This window comes from Crinia signifera, chromosome 6, assembly GCF_055691185.1.
Source record: "Crinia signifera chromosome 6, ASM5569118v1, whole genome shotgun sequence".
In the NCBI taxonomy this organism is placed as follows: Eukaryota; Metazoa; Chordata; class Amphibia; order Anura; family Myobatrachidae; genus Crinia; species Crinia signifera.
Window position 1 is genome coordinate 255,634,558 of NC_139222.1, and position 19,366 is coordinate 255,653,923.

Below are 19,366 nucleotides of genomic sequence, written 5' to 3' on the forward strand. Positions count from 1 at the left end.
ATCACACGAAATGAAAGCTTGATGAAAATTTGTCACGACATTAGACTATTAAAGAACTTGTGGAGTTGACTGTTATTTTATTTGGTAGTTTTGAAAAGGTTTCCTCACGATTTGAGTACAAAAAATCCAGATTTGTGGCAAACAGGTTCTTCCATCCAATGCACCTGCCCACACAGAGTGTTAAGCATTTTTGAACCAAAAACAACATGACATCTTTGAAAGAAATATAGGACCTTATTCTGATTGACTCGCAAGGCTGTGAATTTTAAACGCACGGAGGACCGAATGAATCCATAGAGTAAGAAATATAAGTGCAAAAGTAAACTATTACGGCTAGAAGAACTCGACATGACATCTTTGTCTCATCCACCGTATTTATCCAATCTCACCCCATGCAATTTTTTAAATTTCCTGGGATGAAGAGACTTTAAAAGAAAAGTTTTGCTGATATCGAAGAGGTGAATAAGAATAAAAACTACAAAAATACTATAAGGCATCAGTGGCGATGAGATTAAAAAAATGTTTTGAGCAATTGAAAAAAACTTTTGACATTGGGCAAATGATTCAGACCTGTTAGCAAGGTTGCAATTTTTGCAATTGGAAAAAAACCATGCTGCACTGCAGGTGGGGTAGATGTAACATGTGCAGAGAGAGTTAGATTTGGGTGGGGTGTGTTCAAACTGAAATCTAAATTGCATTGTAAGAATAAAGCATCCAATATTTACCTTGCACATAAACAAAATAACTCACTACAATAACTGTCTGGCTGCTATGCAGAAGGAAGAGAAAAGGTGGATAACAGTTTGATGTACATGTAATGACCCTGTTGACCTAACCCCATGTAAACCTTCAGTCATGATGACCTTCATGCATGTCGACCTTCAGGGGTCGACATGCATGAAGACCTTCTGACCTCCCCCTTGTCAACCTAGTGACCGTATCCCCTGCACAAAGCCCTGCCAGCCTGCAACTTGCAGCCTATTACATTTAGCCTGTGGTGTTTGTTTCTATAGATGTCTCCTTTATCCCTCCGTAAAACCCCCAAGATAAGATACTATCAAAGTCGGAACTACCATTGGTGCAGCAGGTGCATTGCACCAGGGCCCCTGAGGACTAAGGGGCCTATTGCTACCCAGACCAGCAATTACTTCTTAGGTTGGGGTAGTTATATTTTTGCCCCTGGGCCCACCACTCACAAGTACCACCAATGTATCTTATGTTGTACAGAAGGGCACACTTTACTAGCAAGTCTTTTTTTATATAAAGAGCATGTATCACAATTGCACAATATCAAACTAGAGGAAATCAAAGAATATTTTACACATACCAGAAGTTTGGAACATCACCTGGAAACCCCCCATATGAGCCATTTTCATTTTTAAAAGTCAGTTGTCTCTGGTAACCTGCGAGATAAAGAAACATCAGTAACACACAATTCTGTGTACAATTGGTTCCACTTCTACCAGTGTTTTTTTTCTGCTACAATGAAAAAAAAGATTATTGAACGAGTGCTCTAAGTGCCGATATACAACCATACCGGTCGCCTTGCACAGGGGGGGGGGGGGGGTGATTCAATAATGATCGGATGGGGTCAAATCTGGCCCCATTCCGATGGTGGGGTGTCTGAGCCTTTGCATATTTGATCATGTGCAGACCCCGGGAGCAAACCGCTTCGGCAAGTTTCACACTCGCTGAGCCGTTCACTCCAGAGGGGGCGGGCTGGGGTGGACCTTGGGATGGAGCAGGGGAACGACCCAGCATTTTATTAGCATCCCCATGAAAATGCTGGGCCTTCCCCTGGCAGGTGGGCCAATGCCTGCCGGGGGCGGGTGGGTGATGTCACATAACATCAGCGCCCGCCCCCTCTTCGGCAGACTCCTACGGGAATAAATGTCAGTTTAGGATGACTTTTATTTCTGAAGGGGAGAGACATCATTGGATGGTTGGTGACCATCCCCTTATTCTGATAGGAGGTACATGCTTTTTTAGTATGTACTTCGGGCATAATCTTGGAGCTTTATTATTCTATAGCTACTGACACTACTACTACTACTTTTTATCTTAAGAAGAAACTTCCACATATTTCTTATTTGGTAACATTGGATCACTACTTATCCGAGGAAAAGAGGCTAAATAAGTGCATGAAAATGTTAAACTAGCCACGGACCTCAGTGCAGCTGAATCTATGAGGGGTAAATTTATTAAGATGAGAGTTCAATTAAAAATGGGTTGTTTCCCACAGCAGCCAATTAGATTCTACTTCTTATTTATTTAAAATCTGATTGGTTGCTGTGGCCAACATCCCATCTTCAATAGAACTTCCGTCTTAGTAAATTTACCCCTGCGTGTGGGAATGTGTCAGCTTAGTTGGATACATCTATAGCTAGGTACACATAGAACCGATATGCCGGCCAATAGGCACAGTTATATACATCAGAACAATGGCCCTTATTCTGGTTGGTGCGGTAATATCCGCGTGCGTTCGTGCCGCCGATGTTTTGTGTCTGCGCATGTGCAGAGGCGTCTCTGCGCATGTGCGAGCCGGACGCATGGCCACATTCCGCATGAAATGTGTATACTACGAACAGGGGGTGGAGAGGGGTGTGAAGGGCTGTTTGGGCTCATTACCATATGTTTACACCCCGCGTTTCATGGGCGTTCCCATGCAAACGCTGGGCATCCGTATGGTAATGCGGCCGTGACGCACATGTAGGGGGCGGACATATGACATTGCCGGATGTCAGCTGCCCGCCCAGATCCCTGCTTTTGCACGGAGAAATGCCTGTGTGGTCTGAGGTTGCGGGAGCTGGCGGACCACTCGGCCCTGCATTCGATGGTCTGCGACCATCGAATGGTGGGGGAGGTTCCCTGAGATGGAGGAGGTGTATTCATGAGAAATACACGTGCGGTCCGTTCGGACAGCTTCTTACCGCGTACGGACGGAGTTGGTGATCCGTATGGAAGGCGGGGTTTAGGACGCACGGTGCTGGCCGCATATTCGGATCCGGCCGCACCGTTTAGAATAAGGGCCAATGTAAGGAAAGACATAACAATCCCTTGTTCCATCCTTCATTAAATTGCACTGCACCACATACATCATCGTTGTGAAGCACGACCAACTGGAAAATATCACTAACCACAGTGAGAGTGCCCAGATTGTCATTATACACTGAACAGTCTGACTGTCCCTCAGATAAAGTCTGGCTAGATCCCATACAACCATCACCGAATTCATTCCTAACAATCACTACTAAATGTAAAGCATCTATGTCAAGATTTTCGTCATGCGATACAGACATACAATTCTAAATTTCACACTAGATCAATCGGTGATAACGAGATTTCTGAAATAAATCGTATTGCCTATATCTAAAATAGAGAGGCAACTATACCATCTTATAGAGTCTTTACAACTGCTTCTCAACAATACTCCTTCATTGCAGAATACTTGCAACCGGCTCAAACAGGAATATTCCATCTTCCTAACTTTAACTCATCGGGGGCAATTCATTTGTTTGTTATATTGTCTTAGGAAATGGGAGTCTATCAAAGCTATTCAATTGCTGCTCCAGTAAGATGCCCATTTGTCACAGCAGTCACATCTCAGCTCACATCCCCTGAAGGTGGCAAGATGAAAAATGTGAAAAGTAGGCTGTTGGGAGCACAAACAGCCCTTACTTTTAGTCATGTTTAGCTACTTTATGCAGCTAAACACAGACTAATTGGGCTTGATAAGTGCAATAATTAGGGGCACTCAAAACAATTGAATTGCAATGATAGGCGCTCTTTAATTATTGTGCTTTAAACAACAATTGAATTTCCCCAAAAGTGTCTTTGAATTTGTTACTGTTGTTGATGACTGTAACATTGCGAAGCTGACCGTAAGGCAAGTGTCATCAATTCAAGGATGAGGTTTTTTTTTCCTTTCTTGGCTCTTCACTCCTATTTAATAATAGCACTTCTCTGCATTTTTTTATATGTGTGCAGACCATTGTATTATTATTATTTTCATTTTGCCAAAACCATCCTTATTGTTTTTATTTTGTTTTTCGTTTTTGGCTAAACCACCCTCAAGTGATTTGGTTCCGAATTTGGATTTCAAAATATGTATAAATTACATGAAATCCAAAACCAGAATTGGAAAACATCCGGACTCTGACTTGTTTTGAATCCTTACAGGAGATTCGAACCAGGAGTCGATTTGGTTCTGAATCTACAAAATTCAGTTGTGTTCTGATTTATGAAGAACCAAACAGCACAACTCTAGTATTTATCAATCTACACAGCTCACATAACGTACCTTCAATAATGGCTTTCACTCCGTTGTCCTTGAGTTCCGGTGTTAGTTCTTTGGTACTCTCTAGATACTGCATTGTGTAAACATATCTGGTAAACTTTGCAATATTTTGCTCCCCACATCCCTGAGCCATATTTACAATGCTGTCCAAGTTAATGACAATATTAGCCATGAGATCACCTGCAAAGAATGTTATAATAGTTATAATGCAATAGTTTCAAATACAAATGTACTTGCAGATCAGAATAATATTCTCCAAACCATTGAGGCTTTTCCTCACCCAAAACAATCATGTGGGCACGGGCAGAGCCTGGAACTAATCTCTCTGGAACTTGGAGGGAAAATTGTATCTTCTCACTGGTATCTGCCAATCAAGAAAACAAATAACATTAAATTAATTTGGGAAAATCGTTAACTGAAAATACCAGAAATTTTCCACAAAAGGTTGAGCGGAGAGGATATTAATTTAAAATAATAAAATCTATAATATTCTAATATTCATTGACAGATCCCTTGTGCATTTATAAGCAATAAAACATCTGATTTTTTAAAGCCATAAAAGTTTAAAGTGTAATAAATAAATAATTCCTTATATACTGTAGTAAATCATAGAACTGGATTTCATAGCAATAAGTAACACTGCTCTGGACATTTCTCCATGATACTGTAGTGAGATACTGCAGTTTGGAATGGAAGTTGGTGGCAGTGGGTGTGGCTCCCCTATTTGAATTTTGAACTGTGCTGCAGCTCCTCCTTTGGAGCCGCCACTGAACATACAGTAGAATATAATGTAATATGCTTTAATTATTATCCATCTGAATTCAGTGACCTGTATCCTTCACTCACCCGATGGATAGAGAAGGAAGGTCTCTGTCTTATCCTCTTCATGGCCTCTAGCCTAAAATAAGCAGAAAAGATACAATGTCAATAATGGCGTAATAGAAGGATGCTATATGTTTAATCATTTTGTCCATGAAGCAAAGTTTTCCTACATTTAATATCTCAGTTGTGTTAAAAACTCAAGCTGTATATCTATTTAGCTGTGTCCACATCTGCTGACATGTATATATGATGTTACACAGTAGTATGTCAATCAGTCTGTAAAAGCACACTGGATACAATTTTTACAGGCTGCATACACAGTAGCTAGACCATTTCTCTGCTATGTTACTCCCCAATAGCTGAGCATCTCCCTCACACACAGCAACAGATTGAGGGATCTCACATTGATGAAGAAGGAGCATGGATGCATCCATACCATTCCACACTTCTAATGTGAGCTTCCATGTATACCTGCGCTTCCTGCCATGACACGTGGAAGCACCTGAACATTACTATATACAGTGTGAAATGAATTGCATATTAGTTATATTTTGGTGGCAAGAGTGACAGAGGGCTTGCCAAGCTGGGACACAATTATAGTGTTTGAAACATGGCTCGTAATTTCCATCTCTTACGGGTGATAATGATGGACATTATTTGGGAGCTTGTGGTATCCTATACCATGATACTATATTTTATCTCTTACCTTGACCACAACTGTTTTCTCAATAGAGTCTTCTCTATGATCTTTTGCTATCAAAAGTGGATCTTCAGTGCATTCTCCTTCCAACTGCAGAGAACCGCTGCTCACATGGATCTTTACGTTCTCTGAACAGTGACGATATGACAAAGATGATGAGAAAATAGACCGGCTATCACATTTTAAATGCCCCTTTCTGCTGCCTTAGTATTATTATTATTATTATTATTATTATTATTATTATTATTTCTACAAACTGTATATTTTTTTTAAATATTATAAAAGTTGGACTCATGCTTTGTTTCACACTGATGTCCTAGAACTTAGTGATCACCCACTGAGGGAGGAGGTATCCACAACAGAATGTACTCTCTTTTCCAGTATTTCAATATCTTGTTTGTAAGATATTGGCAATCATGTCCAGGTGAACATAAGTGAGGTCAGTAATTATTTCATCGTTTCCCACAGGGAAATCTGGTTGGCTGGAACCTGGAACCTCTTTTCCAGCCGGCATCACCAACATAACAGTTCAGAGGCTCAATAAACTAAAAACAACCCATCTCTGTATTTTGTGGCTCAATTACAAAGTTTGGCGCTACATACAATGAACAAGATTAGAGCATACTAGACCTAGCAGATAATGTATATTTATAAAGTTGTCCATATCAACCAATCAGCTCTAAGGTAGTAAATTCTATAAAATGAAAAGAAAACCTGGTTGGTTGCTATGGGCAACTTCACCACTGGTCATTTTCAATCTTTTCATTGCTTAATACAGTACATCAACCCAGCAGTCAGTGTAAAGATTTACATCCTTGTAAACTGAAATTGTTGGGAGGTATGTACATACTGTATAGCGTGATGGATGGCAGGGTTCTGTTACTATTCTCTGAAATATGAATGTCCTTAAACCCCTGAATTTCATATTTAGCACCTATCTATATATTACTTATGTGCAGGGCTGTGGCTTCCCAGGTAAAGTATGATGAGTCTCCTTCACAGATACATTTGGCCTGTTCCTTCTTTTGGACGGTTAAGAATTCCTCGGAATCAGACAGTGATGCGACCACCTATAATAATGCCACAGTAATAGAAACAAAAGACAAGAATGAATAGTCTATGCTTAGAAACGGTTAGAAGACAATAATGTGATCTTTGATTTTTTTTTTTAAGGAAAACTGTACAGGAGGGTCAACATTTTTTTATTTAAAGTTTATATAAGCTTAATGAAAAATATTTTACATTTTGTTGTAGAAGTTATACCCCTCTACCCCAGTCTATCATCATATACAGTATATTACTTCCAGAAGGTGATTTTTGGTGATGATCCCTTTTTCTCCATTCAAATCGCTAAATGAGGTACCATTTAAAAGATTAAGTTCTCCGCTTCTGATGAATTGTTAATTTACAACTGCACATTGTATTGTTTGTTAAAAGTCAAAGTTAAAAATTGACTTTTGCCCATAGAGTTCTTTCTCTAGATGCCTTCTCCACTCAAAAACTGAGAAAGGAGAAAGCAACATCTATCTTTGTGGTTATCTCTAATACTGCGTAGGATACCCCATTCTAAAAAGGGGAAACTCTGTCAGTAACCTATGCAGTATTAGTCAAGGTAGTTGAATGGGGAAGCGGTCATCTATTAGAATGAACTTAGGTCTACAGTCATTAGGTCTACCCCACTAGGTCGACTGGCAGGAAGGTCGACCTGACTTAAGGTCGACATGGGCCAAGGTCGACATGACTTAAGGTCGAATTTGCATAAAGGTCGACATGAGGAAGGTCGACAGGTCATAAGGTCGACATGGGTTTTTCACTTTTTTTTGAGCCGACATGTGCCGACAGGCGGTATTTCATGCCCTACCATACACTAGGGCGTGGAGGAGGTTATTAAAGCTGTGGCGAGCGAAGCGAGCCACCGTGCCCGAAGCATTGCGAGCGAAGCGAGCGTTGCGAGGGTCCGATTCTCATTGCCAACTGTGTCCATGTCGACTGTGTCGACATTCGGGTACATTTTTTTGAAAAACCCATGTCGACCTTATGACCAGACGACCTTCCTTATGTCAACCTTTATGCAAATTCAACCTTAAGTCATGTCGACCTTGGCCCATGTCGACCTTAAGTCAGATCGACCTTCCTGCCAGTCGACCTAGTGGGGTCGACCTAATGACTTTAGACCTAAGTGTGGTCTGACAGATGTACCTCAATAAATCTATTTGATTTTATGAATTTGTCTCTTAAAGAACATTCTTTGATAGTCTGATTTTGTTCTAATGAAACTTACTTTTGCCATACCCCTGATGAAGTTGTTAGACGAAATGCATTGGGTATCTTTGTGAATAAATGGATTAAATGCAAAATGGATTCTGCATCTTGTCTGAATAGATGCTGACATCAAACTCATTGAATAAATATTAAATATTGAATGTGACATTTTAAGATAACATATTAAGTGTCATTTTTATTATTGCTGGTTGGCAGTATGGATGGTGTAATGTTAGCATTACTGCCTCACAGCACTGAGGTCATGAGTTTGATTCCCACCAATGGATCTAACTGTGCCGAGCTTGTATATTCTCCCCGTACTTGCGTGGGTTTCCTCCGGGTACTCCGGTTTCCTCCCACAATCCAAAAATATACTGGTAGGTTAATTGGCTCCCAACAAAAATTAACCCTAGAATGTCTGTGTGTGCATGTACATGTCGTAGGGAACATAGATTGTAAGCTCCACTAGAGTCAAGTACGGCGGCACCCGGAGGCTGACAAATGAGAAAAAAACTGCAGAGTAGCGTGATCGAACGTTTTAGATGTTTAATACATCGTCATCAGGATGACGATGTATTAAACATCGAAAACGTTCGATCACGCTACTCTGCAGTTGTTGTCTCATTTGTCAGCCTCCGGGTGCCGCAGTACTTGACCCTGTACTAAGTGGGGACTTCTAGAAATCTTTATATATATATATATATATATATATATATATATATATATATATATATATATATATATATAAAATATGCAAGTTAGCCGGCACTCAGCTCCAATGCTCAATTACTGGCCCCGTGCCTTCAGTAACCGGCGCAGCCTCAGCTGACCAGACAATACATTCAACGAACTGCGGCACTTGGGACTTGCTACAGGAAAATAACCACACGTAGCCTCTCAGGGACGTTTCATTATATCCCTCCAAGTATTAATGGGATATTTGATACATCAGGTGTAGGTAGTGTATCTTTAAAATATTCACTCAGCCGGATCTTCCTATTGAGTTGAAATAACTTGATTTTATCTTGTGCGCATTATAGAGCTTCGGCCATATACAGATAACTTAGACATTAGCTTACTATTAAGTCAGTTAGATTAACTAGAGCTGCAGCATTAATTGAACATTATTTACAGTCTTTAATTACTCTTTTGTATATATATGCTCATTTATTTTCGTCTTGTTTTTTTTCTATTATGTATTATCAGATTTCTACTGCCGCCATTATGTTATATTATTGTTTTATTCACTAAGTTTGTTTGTATTTTTTGCAGTGGCACCATTGGTTGTCATAGTGGCAGCAGTCGTATCAGCATTCACATCACACAAACCACTCACTTTGTATTTTTTTCTCTTCAACAAAACTTTATAGATAAACACACACAGGCCCTTATTCTGATCGGTGCGTACATTCCCGAATTCTTACGGAGCGGGCTGCACGCAACGCTATGCGGACATCGTCCGTAGAAACGCCCACCGAGCCTCCGCATTCAGACGGACTCACTCTTTAAGAACAGGGCGTGTGTACGGACGACATACAAACCTTGCGTGTGCGGTGGACCCGTACAGATTCTGCACGGTCTTACAGCGTAAGCACGGTCTTACCGCGTCAGAACGTACGGGAACCTGTCCGTACGCACCGATGCGGAGTATTTACGCTAAATACAACACTATTTATCTGAGCACAGAAATCGATCACATGACCCACTTATGCAATTAGGCAACCTCATTAAAAAGGGATTGTTTTGTATTTGAATCAATTAAATCCTAATACATACTGAAACACATTACTACTACATTCATTACACACATTAACCCTTACATCATGTGAACATAACATACATCTATCTACAGTATGTACATTTTGCTAATTAAAAAGAGTATAAACAAGTTACACATATACTGTTCCATGTAAACCAAACACACAGACAACTTCGAACTGTAAGAAACTATTTATTAAATTTACAATTTTTTTATGAAAATAATAATTAAAAAAATTATAACGCTACATGGAGCAGCTGGTCCAACTCAGCCATGACTTGGCGCATGTGCTCCCTTATTCTTAAGAGGGCCCCACGTAGACCCTCTTCTGCTTGAGCTGGCTCATCTGTGGACATATTAAAAAGGGTCAAATTACTAATGATATTCATGCATACATTTAAAATAGTCATACCTAAATTTTACAAATGCAAGGTGACAGGTGTGTGTGTGTATATATATATATATATATAAATATATATATAGCTTACACGATGTGCGGCACTCGTAGCAAAGAATCACACGGAGTCAGAGATCAGTAATGACGTTTCATTCCTAGTGAAATTTCCTCAGATTACACATACAGCTATACATACATGCATACATACTACATGGAAAGCCTGTTTTTTCCCCTCTACCCTTTACTCTGTAGAACACCTCACAGTCATAGTGCTCCTTCTGAATCCAAACCCACCCATGACTAAGCTCTGAGAAGCATGTCAAGCGCTGCACCAATCCCAACTCATCAAAAAGCGCTCAGTGTCTGTTATATGATGGAGCGTGGCATGGGACTTAGTCAACGCTCAGGAATGCTCAGTACATTTGTGCAATCAAGCATGGCTTGCCTGCTGATGGTCTGCTCCATAAATCATTGTCATAATGCCAGTTAGGTGAAGCTGCAGCACTAACCTACTCCCATGCACAAAATCATTACTAAGACCAAATCAACACACAATTATGGTGCCAACCATACATGCAGACCGCAGGGGGGGTTAAGCTAGAGAAGGGCCCAGGGGCACTGACCACTTGTTACTCCATTCTAGGCCACGCCTGTCCATACTCCATTTATGTCATACTTAATCTAGTTTAGAAAGATCAATCACCAGTAAACTTTACTCACCTATATGAGGCTACAGATTGTATGCTTGCAGCAGGGACATGTAACCCTTACATGAGCAAGTCATCCCTTTCTTCCAGGATACAGATTAACTACACAGGTTCAGTGGCACTTAAAATTGACCTGAAAGCCATCCTCACAACCTGTGTCATTAATATGTGTCCAGGATGAAAGGGATGGTTTGGCCACCCTATATAAGTGTGTCTGTTGGTACCCTGTTTGTTATATGAATTTATAGTTTTTAAAAACACAATTGAATCACCAGTGCTACATAGCAAATAGTAGATGAGAAAAGGAATAATTAATCCTTATGTACACATACCAATTTCGGGCGCCTGCACCACCTCACAGGCCTCCACCTCCTCCTCTTCTTCCGGGGCCTCCTCTGCTGGCACCTCCTCCTCCACTGGCAGCACCTCCGCCTCCACTGCCCACACCTCCTCCTCCACTTCCTCCCTTTCCTCTGCCACCTCCTCTGCCTCCACTTCCTCCGCCATCCCTTCCTCCAACACCACCTCCTCGGCCCTCGCTTCTGCGACCTCCTCCTGGGCCGCCTCTGCCTCCTCCCGGGCCTGTCTTGCTCGATCCCGTGCTGTGTTTGAGACAAAAAAAATGCCAATTAGGGGTCATTTGGACAGATGTATTAAGCCTTAACAAACAATAAATCCAAAGGTTATAAGTTGAGATAAATGTACAGCCAATCAGCTCCTTAGTGTCTTTTACAAAACACAGCCTGAAACATGGCAGTTATGATGTGACATTTGGGCCATTGTAAGCATCACAATCAATAATCCTACACAATGACATATTTTAACACCATTACAGGGTGTCAAACAGGAAGTAGCACACATATAGTGTATGCCATGTTTAACTCATGATCAGGCTGGTTACCTTATTGGCTTAAATAATGTCATGTAAGCAATCATGTACAAATGGCCATTTAATGTGTAAACACTCACATCTCGCAATCCTGGCCCTGATTTGCTGGAGCAAATCCGGCTGCCGACGCCTCAGGTCTGACCATCGCCGCTCCAGCTGAGCGATGGTCCTCCGCACCTGTGTGCGTGCGTATATGCGCCGGCGGGCCGCCGCATAAGCATTCCGCTTCTGGCGGTTAGTAATAAATGGGTCCGCCCGCCCCAGCCTGGTCTCCATAACGGAGACCAGTGTCCTCAGCTCCGCTGGTGAGAATGGGGCTGCTCTCCCATAGGCCGCCATCTTAGCAATGGCACAATTAAAGCAATCATGTCCTGTCATTGGTTGATCAGAGTGATATTTGGTATTAACTTTATTGTTCATTTTGACAGTAACAGCGTGTATGCGCCACAACAGACGGCTAACCCATTGCATCGCAAACCCACACTTGCTGTACCTTTGCATAGTTGAGCAGACCATGCCATTACTTACTATCTCCTAAACAGACAGTGTAAAATAAGTTGGGAACCCATTATATATAATCTATTACATTCACCAAACATGGGTATAAGCAACAGGTGAAATAGTCTGCATCACTAGCCAGTTACACCTAACTCTACAAGGTACTAAACAGCTTTATTATAGTGAAAGCTATACAGCAGAAACATAGCAAATAGTGCCAGACCTTTTCCCAATATTAGGCCATGATGCCATGTGTACACTTACCTTCTACTGGGCCACACTAGAGATGTAGAATGAAAAGTAGCTAGCATCAAGGCTGAATTTTGAGACCTTTCACATGTGATTTGGATGCTAGCACTGATTACTATTGCCTAAGTGGTGGACTGGATTTACATATGGAATGGGTAGTGTCATTTGTACTACATACCAAACAAGTGCTCAGTACAGATGTACATTCACATATACATTTCATGTCTGACCTCAGTTTTATTTGGTCATTGGAGTACAAATCTGCAATTACCTACTAAATCAGACTTACTAAGTTTGCCAGGTTTTAAAAAAAAAAAATTCCGCAGCTAGGGGCGTGGCCTATGCGCCGTACGGTCTACGCTTCCGTATGGAACGTGGCCGTACGGAACGCAGGGTGTCGCTGATGTACGCCAATTACAGAAATAGGATATAAAGGTGTGTTAGACAAATGCAATGTTGTTGCAAACATGGCTGGCTCAGATTCCGAGGAAGACCAGGTGTTGCAGGACCTGTTTGGCAACATGGACTCCAGCACCACCTATGTCCCCATCAACCCAGACCAGCCATTGGGAGAACAGCAGCCAGATGGGCCATCTACATCAGGCCAATCGGCAGCTGGCCCATCTTCAGCCTCAGCAGAATCATTGGGAACACAGCAGGTGGCTTCCCAACAGAGAAGCCTGCCCAGCACTTCGAGTACAGCAACAGGTGGCCGTGGCAGTGGCCGTGGCCGAAATAGGGCAACAGAGGAACCAACCACCAGAAACATGGCATTCGAAGTGCAGGAGCTTGCCATCCTGGTGCCCCACGCACGGGATTGGATCGAGTGTCCACAGGACTGGTTGACACACACAAGGAGATGGAAGATCTGGGAGGACATAATGGCGGAGATTAATGCGGTAGCTCCACAAGTTCGTGAGGCGGAGCACGTTAAGAAGAGGCAAGTTCATGTGTGTTACATTTGAGCAGTACAAGACCAGTAATGTTTACATTAGATGTTAGATGGAGTTGGTCAATGGGCGGTCACGTTGCTTGGAGGCACAGACATGTTTGCCATGTAATTTAATTGATAGTTAATGTAGGGTGAGTGTGAGTGTATCTTCTAAGGGTTGGTTTTCAAATTTAATATAATTTAAGTTTGGTGTCATGAGGCACATGTTGTAATCTGTTGCAGATTGCAATGGGTGCTACAGCAAACATGAGGAGTGACATGTATTAATATGTAAACTTTGATTGCAGGTGGCACGACTTCAAAAAGAACCTCAAGAAGAAATTGACCCAGCGGTGGGAACACAGCCACACCTCTGGGGCTGGCCCCATGCCATCAAAGCTGAAGCTCACCCCCCTGGAAGAGATGGCAGAGTGCTGCATTGCAGTCGAGGAGGTCCGGGGGGTGAGCACCATGGACAGCGAGTCCCCAGCGGAAGTCATGGCTTCTTTGCTTGAAGGTAATTATTTGCCATGCCATAAGTAGCTGGTTCAAATTTTGCATGGAATGTATTGTAATTGGAATGTTCTCTTTCACCAGCATCCAAACCGCTTGGTCAAGAATCTCTTGAGGAGGTTGAGGAGTCTGTGCCACCTGCCACCAGTACCAGGCCCGTGCAGCAGCAGCAGCCACTGACCGAGGCTGAATTGACCAGGTGGGTGCAGGTGCTTTCCCATATTCAGCAGCAGGGAGAGTCGGCATCAGAGCGGGTGCGTAGGACCGAGGAGGTCTTGCAGGGTTTGGTCAGCAGCCACCAGAGTAACGCTGGGAGCCTGCAGGCTATGGCTGCCACCCAGCAATCAATTGCTGCTAGCCTGCAGGTGCTGGCTGATTAAGCCCTGTGGCAAAATGACCTCCTCCTCCACCATAATGAGCTTATGGTGGAGCTAGTTGCCAGCAATAGGGTCCTAATGTCATCCGTTTCTGGTGCATTCCCACCATCAGCACTCCCTGCTGCAAGAGGGGGAACACCATCCACCCCCTCACCAGCATCTGCTCCACCTGGGCCACCATCTGATCGTGGCCGAAGAGCTGCTGCACGTGGCAAGGAGCCTGCCAGGGGCAAACGTGCCCGCAAATGAACTTGTATCCGCATTAATCTCCACCCTTTTGTCTTCCCAAATCTTTCATTGAGCTGTGTGTGTCAGCTTCCTGTGTCCAATTCCGTGCAGAGGGTACCCACATTTGCCCTTTCGAATGTCATGGTTGGTTCCCCTGTTGCCCTGTTTCGGCTACCATTACTGTTTGCTGTACTTGAAGTGTTGGTGCTATACTTTGGTTGTGAAGCCACCTAATGTGTTCCTAATGATTCTGCTGTGGCTATGTATGTCTACAATACATGTATTTATTATATATTATTTATTTTTATTCCTGCAATGGTACCTTTTAATTTGTGACGGTTTCTAATTTATTGGTACTTCTGTACTTTCACGGCGCCAGCATGGCGCCGCGCGTCAGAGTCCCCTTGCGGGGCTCGCTTCGCTCGCCCACGCTGCGGGCTCGGTGGCTCGCTACGCTCGCCACGCTAATTAAAATCAACTCCATGCCAACATGGATAGTGAAGGTATGAACTATCCATGTTGGCATGGCGTTAACTCCGTTTATTTAACTTAATTAGTGGCGAGCGTAACCCGGAATTACACGCGGCGCCATGCTTGCGCCGTGAAAGTAAAGAAGTACCAATTTATTTTATAAGTTCATTTAATAAATGTTTTTTTGTTTCCTCCAAATGTGTGGTTTAATTGATACATGTAGAAGTGACATGTGTATTTGTATTATTAATATTAAGTTGTGTCCATTATTTGCAGTGTAAAAGTGTGTGAAAAGTGCAGCATATATGTGTGTGTTTAGTCATGTTCCATTTAAGCTGCAATGGTTCCAATTGAAGCAGTGACAAGCGTGTAATTAACAAGTAATGAGTAAAGGAGTGGATTGTATTGTGTTCAGCTGACAATGGTTTCAGTGATTAGGCGTTCCGATTGCCTAGCGCATGAACGAGTGGTGTCCGCAAAGCAATACTTGCTTATGGACACCGCATATTTCTTGCCTTTTTGTTCGCGTGCATTCGGTGTGCTGTCCGAATGCACGCCTACCAAAATAAGTGCACTCCCCCGTGTCCGCCCATGTTTCCACCCAGTTTAGCCCACTTTGAAACTACGCCCCTGTGTATTTCCGAATGACGCCCATAATACGCCCATATTTCACGAGTGATTGCGGTGCACATTTCTGTACGGTATTAGTGAGAAGAAGTACGTAGACCATGCGTGGCACATGCGCATAGCGTTCCCCACGCATGCGCAGACGGCTAAAAAACGCCATCCGAAAGAATTCGGGAAAGTACGCACCAACCAGAATAAGGCCCACAATGACACGTTGCCGTGGCAACAGTCCCTATGACGATGACGTCACTATCCCTGCGCCCCTGGCGTCGGCACATGACTGCTGTCTCTGTACATGCAATGGTTCTGCACTACTTATAGAGGTAAGCACACCTGGTTATTTTATGTAAGCTGTTTTTTGATAAAAGCCGTCCTGCGGCTGAAACGTCCCTGAGAGGCTACGTGTGGTTATTTTCCTGTAGCAAGTCCCAAGTGCCGCAGTTCGTTTGGTGAATATATATATATATATATATATATATATATATATATATATATATATATACTTGTAGAATGAAGCGGCACTCCAACCAATGTGAACAGTGAAAAAAAGGCTCCTTTATTAGCAACGTTTCAATATGGGTGTATTATCTTCAGGCTCAAAAATACAAGTGATACAAACAGCATTTATAGCGTGCAGGTGTAGTGTGCGTCAGCAGGGTGATCATGTGTACCGCCCACTAGCGCACCAAGGTGTTACTGAGACCCACCCCCCGGAGACAGACCAATACAGGAACGCTCCTGGGGCAAGCCCCCTTATCCAACCATATACATAGAAAACAAATGACAAAATATAACGTACTGATACAAGGTTGTACAAAGCATACTTATACAAATACAGTGCATCATTTATAAAAAACATCCAGAAAAAATAAGATATCAAAAAACAAAAAAACATAGCGAATAACATACAGTACAATCATAAACCGATATGCATCCCGTGCATTGGTACTGCAATATGGCCGACCATGTATTTATGATAGTATTCAACATTTAGATCGATCTCCTAATTGATTAAACAAACATTATGAGTAATCATAAGAGAACATTGATGCCTGAATACTCATTCAGGCCACGCGGGGAGGTCGCACCCAATTTGGCTATCCATCGGGCTTCACATTTCAACAATAGTTACCCTCTGTTGCCACCCCTGGGGGACAGAGGGATATGGTCAATCATCCTATATTTCAAGGATGACAAGTTGTGATTGAATTCCAAAAAGTGTCGTTCGACAGGTTGGTCGCTCTTTTTCTTGAGAAGTGCATTTCTTATGGAGGACCTGTGACAAATAATTTGGTAAACAGTATGTGATGTATTGCATGTCAGCAAATGTCTAATGGGAATGGATTTACCCGTGTGGGTGTGATTAAACATGGCCCCCGGAATCAGGAAGGCACAAGTGGTGCACATACATCTTACACATGCCACCCGGGTACGTTGTTTGTTGCAAAGACAAAAGATTTGGACTAATATATCATGCGCTTAAATAGCAGCCCCAAAACCACAACCAAAAAATTGGAGAACCACTCCAGAGGTTAGTTACATACAATACCGTGTGGAATTTGGTAGGCAATCAAGGCACTTTGCAAACATTCAAGGTGAAACACAAAAAACAAAAGAAAAAAACCACAATAGTGTAATATGGTTTTAACAGTACATAACAGTTCAATTAAAACTGGAGTCGACTCGTACCGAATTAAATGGTCTACATATGAGGTAGACAATAATGCGTAGGGAGGGACATATGCTTGTCACAATGGAACCAAGAACTCCTCTCACTTTCTTTAGATGCTGATGAATCTCAAACGGATAAGAGAAACTTCATAGTGCAGTATAACATACTTTTATTCACACACAATTAAAACATCACACAATGTACGGGATCTCAGGACTCTCACCATTCAATTATGTCCACAAGTGATTGTAGACACAAAAGCATAAGATGTAAAACCACCAAATTGACAAAATGGACATTAATGGAAAGTCCTTTATAATCAAGGATTTTTTAACTTGCCATTCGTCAAATGTTGTCTACACCATTCAATGTCAATGTAATACATTTTATATTGGTCGCACCAGCAGACCTTTTAAAGTTCGATTGGGTGAGCATTTGCGCAACATAAAAAAGGGCGTAGAAACCCATGCTCTCTCCAATCACTTTAGGCTCCACCACCAATGCAATGTGTCAGGAATTATGAATTTTTAAATTTTACAAAAGATTAATGCTAGCATAAGAGGTGGGGATTTACATAAAAAATTGGCCAGATGCGAGATGAGACATTTTTAATTACGATACTCTTTTACCATACGGATTAAATAAGGATTTTGAAACTAAGTGGTTTTTATAGCTATTTTAAAATTTACCTTATTTTTATATATTGGTCTTATGTTTTTTAATCTTGGTTTTATACTTCTTGTATTTTTGTAAATATTACTAACTTCCATTCATTTATTTTGAGGTAAACTGGAAGCACCATATGCACTTTACTCCAAAAAATGGAACAAAAAACCCAAAGCTGCTGTTTCTCTAACAGCGGGGACACTATTTCAGCGTGGTGCTTCTAATAAGGAGGGAATTACACCTGGAATAGAAAACCTGGGATGGATTATTGCAGATCGCCTGTTGATTGTAATGTGTACCTAGAAGCTAGAAAATCTATGTCTGGAATTAGGAAATACTTTGTAAATTTGGGATGGTAGTATAAATACCCCTACTGGTGACCACTTTCTGTATGCCTTGAGAAAGATACCGCAAGGTATCGAAACCGGTTGGCAGTGGTCGTTTGAAAACACTCTGGAAGGGGACCAGATGGACTTCACCTTACAGCCAGTATCCAGGGACGCCTGTGGTGGTTTTACATCTTATGCTTTTGTGTCTACAATCACTTGTGGACATAATCGAATGGTGAGAGTCCTGAGATCCCTTACATTGTGTGATGTTTTAATTGTGTGTGAATAAAAGTATGTTATACTGCACCATGAAGTTTCTCTTATCTGTTTGAGATTCATCAGCATCTAAAGAAAGTGAGAGGAGTTCTTGGTTCCATTGTGACAAGCATATGTCCCTCCCTACGTTGTTTGTTGGTATTGCTGCTTGACGCGTCTGACTTAACCAAAATGTCTCTAAGATTTTTAGAGCGTTTGAAGCTGGGTAAGATGGAGGTACGTGCCAGTCCAAGTTGGGTATCGGCCTGTATCAACGGCCAATGATGTTTTACAATCTGGTTGGTGTCAGAGCTATGGTGGTTGTACATGGTTACCCACGGCAACCTGTTCTCCATGTTCTTTTCTGTGGGTACAGGATTTAACAGGTTATTTCTATCCAACAACATAACTCTCTCTTTTGTTGCCCTCAATTCCGAAAGTGGATACCTCCGATGGACAAAACGCTCAATCATCTGGTCCATCTGGGCATTCGCCACTGTCGGGTCGGACACTATTCTTTTAATACTCAATAGTTGGGAGTATGGCAGACTTCTAACAGTTGGTCTAGGGTGGCAACTATTATAGGCCAACAGATTATTTATATCCGTTGGCTTAGAATAGAGCCTGGTATGTATAACGCCCTCTTGTATCTGTAATAGGACATCCTAAAAGTGTATTTCACTCTTACTATGTGTGTAGGTGAATTTGATGGTACTG

The 19,366-nt window shown here is 42.0% G+C and overlaps 1 protein-coding gene across 1 annotated transcript in view; it reads right to left on the reverse strand.

The window, feature by feature from the left end:
- The window catches only part of LOC146009234 (alpha-2-macroglobulin-like), a 213,705-nt gene that overhangs the window by 22,282 nt on the left and 172,057 nt on the right, over positions 1–19,366 (reverse strand). Inside the window, exons 20-25 of the mRNA XM_083149395.1 lie at positions 6,769–6,889; positions 5,826–5,947; positions 5,144–5,195; positions 4,578–4,661; positions 4,301–4,477; positions 1,328–1,403 (exon numbers count right to left, since the gene is read on the reverse strand). Coding sequence (XP_083005521.1) covers positions 1,328–1,403; positions 4,301–4,477; positions 4,578–4,661; positions 5,144–5,195; positions 5,826–5,947; positions 6,769–6,889 — 632 coding nt within the window. The remainder of the gene's footprint in view (positions 1–1,327; positions 1,404–4,300; positions 4,478–4,577; positions 4,662–5,143; positions 5,196–5,825; positions 5,948–6,768; positions 6,890–19,366) is intronic.